The sequence below is a fragment of the Diplodia seriata genome, assembly GCF_021436955.1.
Source record: "Diplodia seriata strain FDS-637 chromosome Unknown scaffold_4, whole genome shotgun sequence".
Taxonomy (NCBI): domain Eukaryota; kingdom Fungi; phylum Ascomycota; class Dothideomycetes; order Botryosphaeriales; family Botryosphaeriaceae; genus Diplodia; species Diplodia seriata.
The window spans coordinates 1,422,705-1,440,391 of NW_027117311.1; the positions used below are offsets into that span (position 1 = coordinate 1,422,705).

Sequence of the window (17,687 nt, forward strand, 5' to 3'; positions counted from 1 at the left end):
GAATTGCGAATGATTCCCCACAAGGAATGGTACGAAAGGGTATATAGTTCATGGAGACAGGGGCGGCTTTTCTTGCAGCGTCTTTGGATCACTCTTTGCAGGTAGACGCTTAGATTAAATAGACTGCGAGTCTTTGCAGATGGCGTGCGGTACATATGCTGTAAAGAAGGATGAAAGCTTGATATCATCTATACTCTCTAAATATTCATCCAACGTCAGGTGTGTTTACATAGTAGAGTAGTCTGGCAGAGCAGAAGAGCAAAGGACGCGATATGATTGGCTGTTTTGCACTGCAATGACAAGCGCCGGGTAGCTAGTGGGTGGTATGCCCGAACTCGAGGCTCAAGACCAAACGTTTGGATAGCAGCCACACCGCATTTCCGTACCAAGAACTGGATTGTGTCTTTGGAGAAACGTCAACCAAATCAGAATGAGATGCCCAAGTGTCCATGCGGACAATCCTTTGCTGGTCACGCCTCACGGGATGCCTATCTGATTGGGCCGGGCTCAGGACAAATGAACGGCCGAGATACGAGCTGGCCGGGCCCGATTGCGGATCACTTAAAACCCTCGCACCCACTCGCCGCATATCTTATCAATCAACCGCATCACAGAACACATCAATATACCTATTCGGGGCCGACCACTTTCGCCTAACACTTCATGGCTGTGCAACTTGCCCGCATCAGCTCCCTGTGAAACAACACCCTCCATCCCCAACACTTGCCGTTATCTACACCCGTTTCCCGCCGGAACGTCGTCGTTGCCGTCGTCGGCTCCGCAACGATGAGGCTCGCCCGCGGGGTTCCGTCACCACCGCATCGGCGTCTCCGGCGCAGCAGCGGCAGCACGATACCGGCCCTGCTGCTCTTCCTACTGCTCTCATGCACAGCCCCCTGCGTCCGAGCGGACGACCTCATGCCGCCCGACCAGCTCTGCGTACAGGCTCTCTTCATGGGCTACAATTCGCTCACCTTCGCCGAGCATCCGCAGCCGCCGTCCACCAATCACTCCGACAGCGGCGGCGACGACGACAGCGATGGCTCGGTCGAAGCGCAGGGTGTTAAAGACTTCTGCGGCAACAAGTTGAAACAGACGTCCGTCTACGCCGGCGGCAAAGTGCACTGCGCGGCTTCTGACGCGGAAGAGGATTTCGCGCCTATCGTCGAGCTGCTGCGCGGCTTCTGTCGGAAATGGGGCGGCGGAGGAGAGGATGAAGAGATGCCTGTGCCGGACTTGGTGAGGGAGAGATCGGTGAAGGAGTTGAGGGAGGGGCTGAGGCCGGTGGAGTTTGGGGAGGTGCCGAGGGGAGAGGTCGTGGATGAGGTCGTGTTGTTGTCAGATGCATATTATAAGAGGTGTTTCGAGACACTCGTGAGTTGATTTGCTCCTGGAGATGTTTGGAGGTGTAGAGTGCATGATGCTGACTGAAGTACAGTTTTCGTGGCGGTACACCATGTGGGCACATAAGAAGGGCGGGTAGGTCCACTTCTCTGTTCCAGTCTGCTTTTACCCTGGATCGCTTTACTAAGAGCTGTCGAAGAACTACCATGTACGAGTTCTGGGGCATTGTGTGCATTATCGCCGCAGCCGGTCAAGTCTACCGTCACTTCCTTCGGGATCAGGTATCTCGACTTCACCGCGGCGCTCGCAAAGCCTTCTCGTTCTCTACATTCCAGTCCGTTCTGGAATGTGTGGAACGTTGGACTCCCGAGAGTCTTACGTATGAACGTGTTCCCGGTGTTGTCGCAACAGAGAAGGACTCCAGGTCTTGCTTCAACTTCAAGTTCTTCCCTCTGGGAGAGACGATAGCAATTTGGACGTACTGGGTGTTGAGCATCACCCTCAACTTTGCCAACTATCGTTTTTATAACGAGAGTTTATAGTGGGTCTACTGCATTGTCACCATAACGTCTATGGAACTGACCTCTGTGTAGTTTCCCCGAGATGCCCGAACAAGTACTAAGATATTCTGCCGACCGCACTGGAATTCTCTCGTATGCGAATCTGCCAATTTTGTGGCTGTTCTCGGGTAGAAATAACATCTTCATGTTGATAACCGGTTGGAAGTTTCCCACCTTCATCCGCTTTCACCTGCATGTCGCTTGGATAGCTACCTTGGAAGCTATCGCCCACTCAGTTCTGTATACGGTCCTTACTCTTAATAGTATGTGATCAAGGCTTCAGCGGGAGAATCAAAGCTTACTGATTCATTTCATAGGTGGGATTTTTTGGACTTGGCTGAAGGTCGAATGGTTCTTCGTGGGGGTTATTGTGAGTAAAATTACTTCCTCGTAACCCTAGATACTGACTGTGACTAATTCGTCCTTCTAGGCAACTTTTGTAATGACTCTGCTTCTCATAATATCTACTCCGGTTTGGCTCAGAGAAAGATACTATGAACTTTTCATAGACAGCCATGTTGTGTCCTCCCTCGCGGTACTCGTTGGTCTCTTCATGTAAGTCATAGCAAGTAAAGTGCTCTGAGAATGCCCTCTAATATGTTTCCCACCTTTAGCCATACTAGCGTGTTCAACCATGAATACGACTGGTACCTCTGGATCCCGGCCATACTATGGATTCTTGACCGCTGCCTCCGCCTCTTCCGTATTATTTTCTTCAACATCGGTTTCAAGCAGGGCCGCATTGGCTGTACCAGAACTACTGCCACATATGACCACGCTTCCAACATCATCACACTCGAAATAATCCCAGGGCCCAGCATTGCACCGCCCCGGCCCGGGCAATACTATTTCCTTTACCAGCCGTTCTCCCTCCGCGGCTATGAGAACCACCCCATGACGCTCGGGACGTGGCGAAGACATGGAGCCAATCCTTCAGAAGGCGGCAGAGAGGATTTTACCCTTACTCCCACCACGGAATCTTTGCCACCCACCCTCCACGACGAAGAAGACGCGGGACCCCTCTATCCCTGCACAAGCGCCCAACCCCTCCTCTCCTCCAACACTTTCTCTCCTTCCACCTCATCCACACACCTCGCTTCCCAACCACCTGCATCAGCAAGTCAAACAAACAAAGTCCCCACAACCTTAATCTTCTGGATCCGTCCTTACGACGGTTGGACGCGACGACTGCGCAACCAGTGCATCGCACACGACCGCAAAGTCCGCGGCCGCCAATCTTCATCGGACTCAAATGCTGCGCGCCACGGCAGCGGCACCAGCAGCAACAGCACAACAGCTGCATGTCACCCGCTAATCCTCCTCGAAGGGCCATACGGCGCAACGCACGCCCTACCCGGCTCGTACGACGCCACCGTCCTCATCGCCGGCGGCTCGGGCATCAGCGCCGCAGTGCCGTACCTGCGGGAGCACTCGCGCCATCTTTCCTCTCCCACCACCTCAGCGCATGCAAGCGGCGGCGAAGAGGCGGCACCGGATGTGGAAGAGCACGGAGCGGACGCAGACGCAAACCAGGCGAAAAGGGCCACCTCGGCCACCACCGTCCAGCTCGTTTGGGCGGCGCGCGAGGAGGCCTTCATCCGTGACGTCGCAGAGCGCGAGCTCCGCGGGGGACTGGCGCGCGGCGATTTTGCGGCGAGGCTGTTCTGCACGGCTGGGGCGGCGGCGCGGCGGCGGGGGTCGAGCCAGGGAATCGGAGCAGACGGCGGGGTCGATCAGGCGTTTGAAATACACCCCGGCCGCCCGGATTTCCGGAGCATTATCGCTGAGGCGGCACAGGGGGTGTGTGACGCGAGAGCGAGGGAGGGCAAGAGAGGCAGGGGGAAGGTGGCGGTGTTGCTGTGCGGGCCGCCGGCTATGGCGAAGGGCGTGGAGGCGGCGGTGAGGGGGGTGGCCGAGGAGTTTGATTGCTGGGTGGATTATTTTGATGAGGTGTTCAGCTGGTGAGGCGGTCTTGAAGGGGTAGCGTATGAAGGCTTCACGTATATGATTGGAATGGAGATAAATGCACTTTGAGGATAGATCGACCACTCTTTGTCAGAATAGAGCACGGAACTCGACGTTCTTTGCGACGTCTGTTTCCTCAGCATACTCAATTTGCGTCCTACTCGAACCTAGAGCATACTTTTGTGCGTACCGTGCTTGTGGTCGTTTCGACTGTGCCGAAGTATCAGGGAACGCAACATGCCGTCTTTCCAAAAAGGGCAATATAGCCGAATCATGCTCATTCCAAATCAACATCATAGCAGCTTCCGTAAAAGAAATGCAGATAGGGAAAACTAAGAGATAGAAGACACTCGAACCCTCCGCTTCTTCCGAATAGCCCCACCGTGCGTACGTTAGCTCTATCTTACAGGGCACACTTGTCGCTTCGATGTCACGAATAGGGCGCGACCTAGTCATCAATCGCCGAGGAATGACCGGAGCCCGCCTACTAAAGCACGTGAAGCGCGCGCCAAAATCCCACACTCCCGACTGTGCCGCATACTGCGCTACAGCATTCCCACATATACACCCTGGTCAGTGTCCCTCCCCTTCGCACCCTGCCAACCACCCCCATCTCCGCTCAATTGGACCAAGTGCAGTACGGTCATTCAGCCAGCCTGCGGTCAAGAACGCGGCGGTTTGCACTGTTTAGGGTGGGGTGTGCGTTTTGATGTTGTTTCCTTTTCTCGATCAGCCCACGTGGTGCTACCAAAATACTTACCATTCACACTGACGTCTTTCTGCCATCACTTGCAGCCCGTTTCAACGCCCACTCCCTATCTCTGATTGGCCCAGGCCAACCATCTCTCATTTCCCCATTCGGAGAGGCGAACCATAGAAAGAAGCAAGACAAGAGAACAAGACACGAAAGAATAGAAAAGATCAACAGCACCCAAGAAGAAAAAGAAAGAAAAAATTTAGAGAGAGGGAAAAAAAAAACACCACACCAAGATGCCGGCAATGCTCGAAGACCCCGCCTCGCCGGCCCTCTACCGCCGTTCCGGCGCGGCTCCCTACCCGCAGCCGGGCGACGCCCTACCCGCCCCCATCCAACCGCGCACGCTCGTCCTGCGCGACCGCACGACCAAGGCGACGCTGATCCCCTTCTCCTCGCCCCAGCAGGTACCGCTGTCCCTGCTCGACTACCTGCGCCAGCAGCTCAACCGCGAGATCGAAAAGGGCGACACCTACCCGATGATGGACGCCTTCACGCTCGAGGCCTTCGGCCCCTACTGGTTCCAGAACTTCGGCGCTGTCATGCTGCTCGGCGACGTCGCCGGCGGTGCCGACGGCGTGCGCCGGATGGAGGAGGAAGGGGGGAGCGGCGGCGGGATCAACTGGGAGAAGCAGTGCTTGGGGAGCTTCTACGTCAAGCCAAACTACCCCGGCCGCTCGAGCCACGTCTGCAATGGCGGTTTCCTCGTTACCGACGGTGCTAGGAACCGCGGCGTGGGAAGGCTGATGGGTGAGTGCTATCTGGAATGGGCGCCGCTGCTGGTAAGTTATCTTTTGACTTTTTTTTTCAAAAAAAAAAAAAAAATTTGGCCAACGGGCACAAAAGACGGAAATTCGCATACTTGTTTCCTTTATCGCAAAATATGGTCTGATCATCGCGCCTCTCCTCTCGCCTTTCGGGCGAGACACGGAGGCCAAAAACACCAAATAGGGCTACACCTACTCCGTCTTCAACCTCGTGTACGAGACCAACGTCGCCTCGTGCCGCATCTGGGACGCACTGGGCTTCAAGCGCATCGGCCGCGTCCCTGGCTGCGGCAACCTCGCCACCCAGCCCGAGGGCCACTTCGTCGACGCCATCATCTACGGCCGCCACCTCGGCTACAAGAAGGAGGACGCCGACGACGAGCGGCGCTTCGAGAGGATCAAGTATTACCTCAAGACCGGCAAGTATCCAGGCGACGCTGATTCCGCGGAAAAGAACAGACTCCGCGCCGCGGTGAGGAATTACACACTCGTTGAGTGTGGCGGCGGCAAGAATGGTACTACCAGTGGTGGTGATGGCGGTGGCGGCCACGGCGGAGGAGTTGATATTGCTGGCGGCGGGGACAAACTGATGCTGGGAGACAAGGAGGTCATCTCCGAGCCGCGCATGCAGTACGAAATCGCGCGGCGATACCATCGCCAGAATAAGGACACGCACGCGGGCATCAACAAGACCACCGCCACCGTGTCCGAGAAATACCATTGGAACCGGATCAAGACGACCGTCACCGAAGTGATTGAGAACTGTGCCGAGTGCAATGAGAAGCTGAAGAAGAAGTCGCTGAAGGCCGCGGCCGCGGCAGCCGCAGCCACCACCGCCGGTAATAATGGCGGAAATGGCGGCGGCGACCGTAAAGTCAGCAGCGGTGAGAAGTCCATCGGCATTGCAACTGCTTCGTCGTCCCGGTCGTCGTCTTCAGAAAATCTGCTGGCCTCAGCTTCAAGTGCACCAACGCCCACGCCGGATGTTCCGCCCCCGGAGTTCATCTTCCAACATGAGTTTGCTGTATTAGACGAATCTTCGGCCGCCGGTAGCACCCCGCGCGCTTCTCCGTCCGTATCTGAAATGCACTTCGAGGCGGCTGGTGACGACATGGCGCTTGACCCACACAACATCGCGATGCTGAGCTCTGGCGTGCAAAATCTGCGGAGTTCTGTAGGCGGCGTTGGTGTCGGTGGAGGTGCCGGTTCTTCATCCGCCGCCTCTCATCAAACGTTCCAGTCTCCTCCGGCGCATCACTCGTCTTTTGGTGACAGCTTCAGTGACCAGTATCACCACCGCGTCCACCCGGATAGCCTGGCCACCTCGATAGACCCCGCAAGCTTGCAGAAACATCTCTCTCCGGCCCTACCCAATAACCAGCATCTTGTGACGCACCAAGAAGCCCACCATCACCAGTATCTTTCGCCGTACCGATCGATTCCGGATAGCGAAGACCATTTTAGCTCTCAACTACAGCATCATTTGGACCAAGGGTTCCTGGGCCAAGATGGCGCAATAATAGATGGAGACTCTGATACCCAACAGCGATTCGGTATTTCGTGAGCGTTCCGCTGTTCTTAGGGCTGATCGGGCTGTATTAAAACGCCCGATCTTGTGGTTCCGTGGCGTTCGGGAATAATATCTGCCCGAAGATGTCGAATCATTTCCTTCATAGAGCGAAGCGTTGTAATGCTTTCTTGTAATTAGTACTTTCTCCTGATTCTGCAAATCACGCCAGGTTGAAACGGCCGCGCCACTAGTATGTTAGCTCAATTTTCAAGAGAAAACAATCAATTTGATGTCTGGTCGTTACTGCCTAAAACCACCAATGGGGCCTTTTCCAAAAGGTGCACAATGCGTGGTGGTCCAAAGGAATTTCATTGGGGAAAGGGGTCGGATCTTCACCACGGCAGTTGCAGAGGTGTGGGTAGCTTGTCCTTAGGCCCCAGCACTGGCTCTGCCGTTCCAATATCACTGGTCATCAATCAGTACAGAGAGGCGGGCAGGGCTTGTGTGGAACAGAACTCACCCAGGGCCTCTCGGTGCCCAATACTCTCCCGTCTTCGAGATATCAAACGTATCGACCCACTCTGCCAACGATTGCGCCGCTTCGTCGGGCGTAACAGCTGTGAGGAAATGGTTTCATTAGCACTTATGAAGAGTCATGCGACCGACGGGTAACGCACCGCCACCGGCATCCCAAAACTTGTCAAAGCCTACACTCTTGGTCATCTCGGTCCTCATGAAGCCGGGATGCACGAGGCCGACTGCAACACCCTTTTCTTTCAGATCGATGCTCAGCAGCTTGCCGACCATGTTGAGCGCGGCCTTGCTAGCATGGTGGCCGAAGTTGCCACCACCCTCGCTTTCGTGCCGTAGAGAGATGCTGCCGCTCTCGCTTGAAACGAGAATGACCTTGCTGCCGGTGCGGAGAAGATTGGCGGCGGTGAGAGCAGAGACGATGAGTGTGGGCGCTATGGCCGAGATCTTGTACATGGAAACCTGCGCATCGTAGGATGGGGCGTCTGTAGGAGCTGGTCAATAACCCACATTTGAGATGGGATGTGGTTCGGAATGATAAAGGCTGCAATTACCGAAGCTTTCCTTCCCGAAGTAACCGGCAGTGATGATTAGGATGTCGATAGGCGATTTGCTGTGAGCCTTGTAGCCGTCGACTATGGCATTACCGGCCTCCGGGCCCGAGACGTCGACGTTTGGGAGCCAAGTAACACCCTGCGGGCCAGAGGTCGGCGCCGATGCTTGTCTTGCGGTGCCAAAGACGACGGGGCTCGGAGACCTTTGACTGTACTGTTTGAGCAGCGACGCTCCGAGACCACGGGAAGCGCCAACGACGAGGACTCTTGTAGGACTTGACGCCATGGTGGTGGGAACAGTTATATGCGACCTGATATGATGGTACTCGGGTTCTGTCTTCGATTCTGTAGGTGTTGGCCGGCTTATATGAGAGTGAGGCAAGGGCTGAACGTTTGTGAGGTGTGTGTGATGTCAAGAGCGATGACGCAATGTGTCGCTCGAATTCGCTATCTACCGCAGGTACGACTGCCGACGGCGACTACAGCCAACCATCGAGGCAGCCTATCGAGTTCTACCACCACTAGTCGCCCTGCAAACGTCCGCGCGGTGTGCGCTGATAGCCACGGCTACTTACAGCTCCATTCTTAAGTTTTGTGTACCCGTCGTTGGTCTGTTGGCGCAGATGGTCGGTTGATAAATAAGGGCACTTGTACTGTACGCCAAACAGATTTCAACTATCAATTTGCAGCCCGGTGTTGATGTTTGGGTCACGCCTCTGGCTGATGAGCATTGGCCATGGCAGAGGATGCTCGCGACAATTCAAGGGGAAAAGAAAAGGAAGAGAGAAAAACCAACTGCTGCGCTAGGGATTCAAGTGATTTCTGATCAACTCTGGCTTCATGCTATAGCAGCATAAAGAAGACCTGATAATAGAGAACAAGGCCAGGCAGGAGTTTACCATGATCACGTGCGGTGCCTGAAGAGCCGGGCGCTCCCGAATCGGAACACTGCAAAGGGAACTTGGCCCCAGCGCGCGTGAGCGTGGGGCGTTACACCGTCATCGTCGCCCGTCCGCCGGCCATCGCTCCCCAGTACACAACAACGCCCGCAGCCCGCCTGAGCCTCTGGCTCTGCCCTACCTGCTGTCGCTCCTGCTTTGCCGCCTCTTGCGCACGCCTCAGCCACTCTTCGCTCCCTCTGCCTCCAAGCGTGCCAGCGAAGCTTCAGCAGCCGACCTCGACACATCGGGCTAGAGTGCCAGAAGCTGGGTGGCCTGCCGGGCGTCATTAATCATCGGCCTCCCCTCTGCTCCTACTAAGCTCACTCCAACCTCCTCGCTCGCCTGCCCGTCTGTACTCCCGCGCCTGCTTGCTGATTTCCGCCCTGCACCTGTTCGCCGTGTCGCCGTTACATATTCCCATTGCATCCTGCGACGTCATGGCTTCTGCCGCCCATTGCGCCTACTGCTTCGAAAGCCTGAGCGCCAGTTTGGAAAAGCGCCATCCGCTGAGCTTGCCAGAGGTCGAAGACTTGTGGAACGAGTACAACGCCGATGATCTGGACGCGGAAGATGAGGTGGACGACGATGATGAAAGTGCCGACGACGAAGAGGACGAAGAGATGACGGATGCCGAGGATATGCGCGCCACCACCACCACCCTCAAGCCGTCGCCGGCCATCAGCCGCCTGGCTGCTGACAGCCCCTCCTCGGGCTCCACCAACGCGAGCACCTCCTCCGTGCAGTCGGCCACTTCGTCGCGCAGCTCCGCACCCACCACTGCCTCGTCTGCTACCTCCAAGTCGACCTCGTCGCGTACCTCATTCTTCTCCAATCTCGGCCGCCGTGTGCGCGGTGATCATCCTTCGGGCTCTGCGCCCTCCGCCGCCAGTGCCTCCGCAGAGGACGCCTATCCGCTATTCGTGACATGGAACACATTGAGCAGGAGTGGGAGCAAGAACCTGCGCGGCTGCATCGGCACCTTCGAAGCGCAAGAACTGTCGGACGGACTGCGTAGCTACGCTCTAACCTCGTGAGTATCATTTATTTTGTACCCGTCTCCCGCCTCCCCACCGGCAGTGGTGAAACGCTTTCCAATCTGTTCCCCCATACGCTAAATGCAAGTCTCCACGCAAACCACGCAGAGCCTTCGAAGACACGCGCTTCAACCAGATTGCCTCGCGCGAGCTGCCCAGCCTCGAGTGTGGGGTGACGCTTCTGACCAACTTCCAGCCGGCGGCTGACGCCATGGCGTGGGAGCTGGGAAAGCACGGTCTGCGCATCTCCTTCACCTACCACGGCCGCCGCTACGGCTCCACGTACCTACCGGACGTGGCCAAGGAGCAGGGCTGGACCAAGGAGGAGACTATTGTCAGCTTGATGCGCAAGGCCGGCTGGAGCGGTCGCAGGGACGACTGGCGCAAGGTGGACCTCAACGTCATCACCTACGAGGGCAGCAAGGCGACCCTTGCCTACGCCGAGTGGAAGGAGTGGCGCGATTGGGTCGAGCAGCGTGCCGGCGTGGCGGTGAAGGCGTTGAACTGACGGCGACTGCTTATTTTGCTTGGACTATCGTCTCTGGCATTCTTCTTGCCGCATCCTGGTTTTGGCACATAACCTGGTGCGTCGTCACGTTATAGACTGTTTTGTTTGGTTTCCGCGAGCAAGGTAATGGCGATAGCATGGCGTTGAGATAATTTGCTGCTCTTTCGTGGAAGATTCGGTTGAAATTTTGGCATTAGACGAGCCTGATGGGGTTGGGCGAATGAGCGGGTTGCCGGCTCTGAACGCTCTAATGATGATGAGTGTGGATTGGAAGTACCAAGGCAACAGGCAAACAATTAAGCGCCATTGAGCATCTCGGATATTTGAACCAGCCTTCCATTCAGAGTGAATCCAGCCGCTCTCTCCCTTCCCCGCATCCCAACCCAACACACCCCAACGACGCACTGAGGCAACAAACGTCCCCGCCCTTTCCTCAAGCCAACTTGAAGTCCACATGGTGCATCTCGACCCCGCTCACCAGCGCCCGCAGCTTCACGATGCTCTCCTTGAACGCGGCCGTGTCCCGGTACGCCATGTGGGCGTCCACGCTGTCCCACCCAATCAGCGCCAGGAACAACCGGCCCCTCCCCTCCCCCGCGCCATCCTTCTTCAAGCTCGCGTGCTCCACCGCGTCCTCGTCCGCCCACGCGGCCGCGCTGCCCCGCAACCCTGCGGCGTGCTCCGCCGCCACGCGCGCGAACTCGTCCCACGGCGCGACGAAGTCGTCCGTGGCGTAGGTCGGCGGGAAGTAGAACGAGACCAGCTCGGTCACGGGCGCGGCGGTCGTGACGGCGTCGAGGGAGGGAGATGCGGTGGTCGAGGAAAAGGTGTGGTGCGTGAGGCGGGGCGGGGAGGCGAGGAGGCTGGTGATGTTGGCGAGGAACGGAGCGTAGGCGGGGCTGCGTTGGAAGGCTTGGTGCGAGGTGGCGTCGTCCCAGTCTGTTGGTTTTGGTTGGGGGTGTTAGCTGGAAAGGAATCGGTGTCGTCTGGTGGTTGTGGTGGTTGAATGCGGGGGGTAGAGTCGCGGTGATGGTGGCGGCGGCGGTTTACCAATTAGCATCTGCACAATGTGGGGATTCTCGAGCGATTGCCCCCAGGCTAGGCGCTGCAGGCCGGGCTGCGCGGAGATGGTGGCAAGCGTGCTGCGCCAGGTCGCCGCGGCGTCGCCGGTGGTGAGGTCGGTATCGGGCTTCAGTTGAAGGATAGCGTTTTCAGTCGTGGGAGCCATGGTCGTGTGGAGAATTTGTTGGTTCGGGAGGGCACGGTTGCGTGGGGGAGTGGTAGCGGAGGGATCTGGAGAGCTCTCGTGAGATGGTGGAGCAGGCGCTGTGGGTTTCTAAGTAAGCTGCCCCGCCGCCGGCAGCTGCGTGCGAAGAAGAACGTCATTCGTGTCGATCCGAGACCTAAATGGTCCGGAAACCATCTCTCATTTACGACAGCAAAGCCAGTACTCAACGGCGCGTCAGCTAGATGGCACTTGGCGGATGATAGCTCGTGGGGCGGAAGGAATCTTTGAATCACGCACAAGCACAGGCTGGTTGTTCCAGCGTGACATTGTGGGACATGCGCACCATAGCTACCCAGCGACACGCATACCTTGCAATCTCGGGAGCGATTTGTTGGGAGATTCTATGGCTACTATCATCCCGATATCAATAGTATGCGCTGGTTTCGGGTTGAGAGTCCCTCGAACCTCTCCCTCAGTACCATATCTCATTAGTTTGGTTCTAGTGGGATGGAAGTCTCACAGCACAAGGTTAAAGGCAGAGCTCTCTTCGGAAAAAGTGCTAATACACATTTGTCAAGACATAGCATCTGCTGTTAAACACCCACTCAAACATCAATTGATGAAACCCATCGCTAACCTCGCCAGCTTGCTCGCTGCCGTCGCCATCGCCCGTTCGACCAGTTCTGCTCCCATCTCAGACGACGCCGTGAAGAGCAATCTACTCAGAGCGCCACCTTACGCGCCGCCCTCCCGCTTGGCGTACTCTTCCTCCATGCGCTCCTCGTAAAGCTTCTCGGCGGCCAGGTCTGCCTCGGATTTGGGTTGCTGCTGCGGCTGGGCAGGCGCAGATGAGGAGGTGGAGGTGGCGGTTTGGGTGGCCTGGTCGGACGCGTTGGTCTTGGAGTTGGAAGGTTGCTCGATGGAGGTGATGACAGGCATGGTGGCTGGATGCGAATCTGTTTTGGTTTCGATGTGCTGATGAGAAATGCAGTTGGAAGATGGGCTTTCTTTTATGCGCAAGGAGGGGCGCGAGCGACGTCACAGCAAGTGTGGCGGTGGCGGTGCAACTGCGCCACGAACGTCCTTCCGGTCCTGGCGTAGCTTACAAGGATGCAGGTACTTTGACCGCAGCTCTGGCCTGACAGCAGTGTGAACGTTACGGGTGGCGAGGCAGGCCTGAGTCCCCAAATTCTCCGCACCGAGCGAACACGTCGTCCAATCATCTCGGCCCGGGATTCTGCAGCGTATGGAGCAGATGAGGCGGTGAGCGCCGAATCTCCACTGTATATTTGTCCACAACGGTTTCGCCACCAAACGCCATCTTCGCACACACGGGCGGCCAAGGGAGAACAAGCGGCTGACGGGCAGGTGGCAGAGATCTCGCAGGAAAGGCGCCAACAGACGGGCGATGCTCGCCGGGTGGGTTTCCTGTGATTGCCCAGGCGATGCACAGGCACACAGACACAGGGTCCAGGCGCCAAGGCGTAGATCTGCGGGCGCTAGCTGCTCCCGGCTCAGCAAGCGGCAGAATCAAAAGAGATCTGGCTGGTGGCCCGGCTCCTGGAACTCCTCATTCCTCTTGTCCTGGCTTGACTCGGGATCCCTCTGCCCAATTCAGCGTCGCATCATCCGGTGTTGTGTACAGTGCTTGTAAATACTGTATTATACTCCTGTCCGCTCTCGCTCAAACTCCGACCTCGGCCACGCCGCCGGCTGCGCTTTCCTCGCGCCTCGTACGACCGCTGCGACGCCTACTGTCTAATTTCTCCAACGGCCTTCCATTCCTTCTTTTGTGTCACCCCTAGCCAACATGGACCCTGAAACTTTTGTCGACCCATATCTGACGCGCTCCGACCTCTTGCTATTGAAGTGCTTGGAGCGCGATGCCGCCGCCAAGGAGCCATCGGCACGCCTTCCTGATGCCAAAGAGGACGCCGCGCCTTCTCCGCAGAACGGAGATGTGCTCCGCCGGAGGAAGGACTCGGCCAATGAGGATGAGCAGGACATTGACCACGAAGATCAGTCGACCATTGACGCTCTCGAAGCCATGAACAACCCCAAACATGCCGACTTCGACCCTACCGTTTTCATCCTGTGGGACACCCCCAACATCAAGCTGCCGCAAGCACTGGACCAATACCTGTTTCAGCCTTACCTTCGCTGGGCCCGTACCGTAGTTCGAGTGGAGACGGATGTTGTCATGCTCACCCACCTCATTCTATACGCCACGACCTCGCTCCCTAGCGCACTGTATCTCTTCTACAACTTCCATTGGTTCCACGGAATCCTGCATTGGATCATGCAGATTTACTTTGTTGGAACATACAACCTGATGATGCACCAACATATCCACATGCGCGGCGTGCTCGCCAAGCGCAACCCCTGGCGCATCCTTGACCACGTCTTTCCCTTCATCACTGACCCGCTCTTCGGACACACCTGGAACACCTACTTCTACCACCACGGTAAGCCAGATCAGCCCTCTCGGCCTCCGTCACTAACCGCTCTCGCCCAGTCCGCCACCACCACGTCGAAGGCAATGGGCCCGACGATCTCTCCTCGACTATCCGCTACCAGCGCGACGACGTGCGCGACCTGCTGCGCTACGTCGGGCGCTTTGTCCTCCTCGTCTGGTTCGACCTGCCTCGCTATTTCATCAGCAAGGGCCACGTCAAGACGGGCCTACGCTGTGCCGCGTCCGAATTCGGCACCTTCGGCCTGTGGTACCTGTCCTCCCTGATCAATGGCCGCGCAACCGTTTGCGTTTTCCTCCTGCCGTTCATGGTGCTGCGTTTCGGCTTGATGGTCGGCAACTGGGGCCAGCACGCGTTTGTGGACGACGAGGATCCGGATTCGGATTTTAGGTCGAGCATTACGCTGATCGATGTTGCCGTGAGTTCTCACCTACGAAGCGTGAAGCGCCGACTAATGTGATGTGATGATCAGAGCAACCGCTTCTGCTTCAACGACGGCTACCATACCTCGCACCACCTCAACCCGATGCGCCACTGGCGCCAGCACCCCATCGCCTTCCTCAAGCAGAAGCGCACCTACGCCCGCGAGCACGCCCTCACCTTCAAGAACATCGACTACATCATGATCTCCGTCCGCCTCGCCATGAAGGACTATGACCACCTAGCTAAGTGCCTCGTCCCCATGGGCGACCAGATCGGCATGTCGCTTGAGGAGCGAGCGGCCATGTTGAAGCGGAAGACGAGGGCTTTTACGGAGGAAGAGATTAGGGCCAAATTTGGGAAGTCCTGAGGGGTGAGAGATATTGGGACGTGAGAGGCAGGGGGTGTTTGGTAAGAGAAGTTAGTGGGCAAGGCAGGTGCGTGGGTTTGTGGGTGTCAGGGGGCGTTTTTGGCATACACGGTAAGAGCAAAAACGAAATATAGACTGAAAGGGATGTACAATAGAAGAAAGATTTAAAGAAAATGGGCTGGAAATGAGAGCGTGGCTGTTGAGCATGGAAACCAACGGACATACGGAAGATATCATCATGGACAGCCCTTTGCGAGAAAGAGCGCGAGGGAAAAAAGCCGGCCGGTCGCGCTAGTCTCATCTTGTCATCCGGGTCGGGGTGGATTTGAATGGCATCTAGAGCTCTGCATATCATGTCGCAATATTGGCAGCCGTATTGCAGATTTTGGAAGGATCATCTTGTAAGACCAGGAGTGAGGTGAATTTTGGGAGGGTTCGCACAATGCTGACGTGAGCGCTCGGGCCCACAGCCTGCAGTTCTTCGAACCGGACGAATCAAGATCGCTGAGTGCGATGACCTCCAAGCAGTTTGACACTCGCATCAGTTTCTTGATTGATAAGCGTAGTCCCGACCTGCTAAAGAGGAATTTGCTTTGAAGTTCGTCGGGGTTTCGCCAAGTAGTTGACCAAATGCCACAACCGGACACTTAGGGCATGGAGGCCTGTTCGGATTGGTTTCAAGATCTATTTGGCAAGTCCACTGACTGGGTACGGCCGGCTAAATCCTTCAATCACAGCAAACAAGCTCTCAGAGCTTAATTGAAGCCGTCCAGCCTCCTAATACAAGCATCCACATGTTTGTACGGCGAATACCGAGTCAAAGAAAGAGAGGGTTATGGTTCTGGCCCCAGGTGCATACGTATCTACGGCTAGGGTATAGTAGAGCTATGCCTATCGAAGCCGTGTTGCCGCTTGTGTCCTCGGCTTTTGCCCAAAACGCAGCGTTAAGTCCGCACGGAGCGCACGGAAATCCTACTCCGCCTCCCATGGCCGATTGCTGGTACCTGGGACATGCGTCGACCCTCGTCGTGGGGGCCAAGACCCATCCAATCGCCTCCATGCCCCAACACACTTGACTGTTGCGTGGCATGACCCTTGACCGTGTGTGGATTTATTTAGCCGCCGTCGCACAGGCCGTAGCCCTGATCGGAAACTGCCATCATAGAAAGAGCAACGCCCCATTTCTCCACACGACTTCAATACCGATTTATCACGTCCCACTTTTCCTGGACCAGGTGACAATGATTCAGGTATAAGCAGACATGCTCCACACAAAATCCGCGGGATCCAAACGTTCTTGAACCTTTGACGTCTCAACGCCGCGAAACGTCATCGACGTCTTCGGAAGCTCTCCACGGCGAGGTCAACATCGCTGGCCATGACTGCATACCTCGGCCCGCTCACGACCACTTGGACCCCGTCCACCTCCGACTGCCTCACTTCGTTCTTCTACGGCTCCAATTCAATCGGATCCTGGCTCCAACTCGGGACCACAGCAACATCGCTATGCCTGCCGCCTAATTTCAACCGCGATGTATCATACTTCTACTCTCCGGGCATCTGTCCGTCCGGCTACACCTACGCATGCACCAAGGCGTCGACCAGCTCTACCGACGCCATAACAGTAGCAACATGCTGCCCATCGTAAGCCCGCCCCCCTCCCCCCTCGGTCCACGTGAAGGAGAAAGCAGTCTGACACGAAAACAAACAGCGGGTACTTCTGCATGGGCAACATCGAGACCAGCCAGATCTTCGCCTGCGTCTCGGCCTTCGAGTCGGCCGGCACCTACACCATCGACAGCCTCTCATTCGGCAGCGTCTCGGCCGTCACGGGCACCACCAGCGTCACCGTCACCTCCGGCGAGACCGTCCGCGCCTACGGGCCCATCGTCCGCCGCGCCTCCAACGACCCCAGCTGGTCCAACGTCATCCCCACAAGCACCACCAGCGCATCCGCAGGCAGCAGTGCCGAGGCGGGCACGGCGGCGGCGACGGCGGGGTCGGCGGGGGATGGCTCGGGGTCGTCGGATGGCGGGTTGAGCACCGGCGCGAAGGCGGGGATCGGTGTCGGCGTGGCGGTGGGCGTGTTGCTGATTGCGGCGGCGTGTGTGGGCGGGTTCATGGTGGGGAAGAGGGCGAACAGGAAGGCGGCGGCGGCGGGACAGTTCCACGACAAGCAAAGGGGGGAGATGGCGGCGGGAGTGCCGGTGCAGGAGCTGTCGGCGGCAAATACGAGGCATGAGCTGCATCCCGCGACGATCTCGGAGCTGGATGGTATGCAGCGGAAGTGAAGCTAATTTTTATGCGCTGGTGTCATGGTCTCGGTATGTGGATTGTTAACATCGCTTATTGTTGCGTGGTAGCACAAGTCTTTGACCCCGCTCTTCTAAATCCCAGCCTTGTCTTCTTTTCCCCCTTTACTTCGGCTCCGCAAACTTGACCGCCGTGTGAGACCTTACCATGAACGAGGTATGAGGCGCGCTAAAGTCAAGCTCTGGCTTCAATGAGCTTATCCGTCACCAGGAAGATTCAGCGACTTGTGCAACGACCGATGTTCTTACACCGTGCAGGTTGCCCTTGTTTCACGATGGTTACCAATTGAAAGCATCCCACAAGCTTTGTTGGCAATGCGAGAATATCTTCGTTCAAGTTCAGCTAGACCTGCTCGATCGAGTCGAGCTTGACCCGTCGTTCTATCCAGAATTTGAAGGGAAGCACCATCAAACC

General features: G+C 56.8%; 8 protein-coding genes across 8 annotated transcripts; 5 read left to right on the top strand and 3 right to left on the bottom strand.

Annotated features, from left to right (window-relative positions):
• Window positions 1-918: 918 nt before the first annotated feature.
• Window positions 919-2,463, top strand: SLS55_004297 (uncharacterized protein; the record flags this gene model as incomplete). Its single annotated transcript, XM_066775755.1, has 4 exons — window positions 919-1,374; window positions 1,439-1,479; window positions 1,544-1,863; window positions 2,414-2,463. 4 exons carry the CDS (start codon window positions 919-921, stop codon window positions 2,461-2,463), a joined length of 867 nt encoding a protein of 288 aa, XP_066633636.1.
• A 2,405-nt stretch (window positions 2,464-4,868) lies between these two features.
• SPT10 lies at window positions 4,869-6,910 on the top strand (the record flags this gene model as incomplete). The annotated part of the gene is made up of 3 exons (XM_066775756.1): window positions 4,869-5,405; window positions 5,575-6,595; window positions 6,855-6,910. The coding sequence occupies 3 exons, from the start codon at window positions 4,869-4,871 to the stop codon at window positions 6,908-6,910; spliced, it is 1,614 nt and encodes a 537-aa protein (XP_066633637.1).
• Window positions 6,911-7,536: 626 nt separating this feature from the next.
• Window positions 7,537-8,271, bottom strand: SLS55_004299 (uncharacterized protein; the record flags this gene model as incomplete). Its single annotated transcript, XM_066775757.1, has 2 exons — window positions 7,537-7,925; window positions 7,986-8,271. The coding sequence occupies 2 exons, from the start codon at window positions 8,269-8,271 to the stop codon at window positions 7,537-7,539; spliced, it is 675 nt and encodes a 224-aa protein (XP_066633638.1).
• Window positions 8,272-9,363: 1,092 nt separating this feature from the next.
• Window positions 9,364-10,468, top strand: SLS55_004300 (uncharacterized protein; the record flags this gene model as incomplete). The annotated part of the gene is made up of 2 exons (XM_066775758.1): window positions 9,364-9,956; window positions 10,069-10,468. 2 exons carry the CDS (start codon window positions 9,364-9,366, stop codon window positions 10,466-10,468), a joined length of 993 nt encoding a protein of 330 aa, XP_066633639.1.
• A 433-nt stretch (window positions 10,469-10,901) lies between these two features.
• Window positions 10,902-11,696, bottom strand: SLS55_004301 (uncharacterized protein; the record flags this gene model as incomplete). The annotated part of the gene is made up of 2 exons (XM_066775759.1): window positions 10,902-11,407; window positions 11,519-11,696. 2 exons carry the CDS (start codon window positions 11,694-11,696, stop codon window positions 10,902-10,904), a joined length of 684 nt encoding a protein of 227 aa, XP_066633640.1.
• Window positions 11,697-12,431: 735 nt separating this feature from the next.
• On the bottom strand, window positions 12,432-12,635 carry SLS55_004302 (uncharacterized protein; the record flags this gene model as incomplete). The annotated part of the gene is given in 2 exon segments (XM_066775760.1): window positions 12,432-12,611; window positions 12,630-12,635. The coding sequence occupies 2 exon segments, from the start codon at window positions 12,633-12,635 to the stop codon at window positions 12,432-12,434; spliced, it is 186 nt and encodes a 61-aa protein (XP_066633641.1).
• Window positions 12,636-13,506: 871 nt separating this feature from the next.
• Window positions 13,507-14,960, top strand: SLS55_004303 (uncharacterized protein; the record flags this gene model as incomplete). Its single annotated transcript, XM_066775761.1, has 3 exons — window positions 13,507-14,161; window positions 14,212-14,588; window positions 14,643-14,960. The coding sequence occupies 3 exons, from the start codon at window positions 13,507-13,509 to the stop codon at window positions 14,958-14,960; spliced, it is 1,350 nt and encodes a 449-aa protein (XP_066633642.1).
• A 1,724-nt stretch (window positions 14,961-16,684) lies between these two features.
• On the top strand, window positions 16,685-17,251 carry SLS55_004304 (uncharacterized protein; the record flags this gene model as incomplete). The annotated part of the gene is made up of 1 exon (XM_066775762.1): window positions 16,685-17,251. One exon carries the CDS (start codon window positions 16,685-16,687, stop codon window positions 17,249-17,251), a length of 567 nt encoding a protein of 188 aa, XP_066633643.1.
• Window positions 17,252-17,687: the final 436 nt, after the last annotated feature.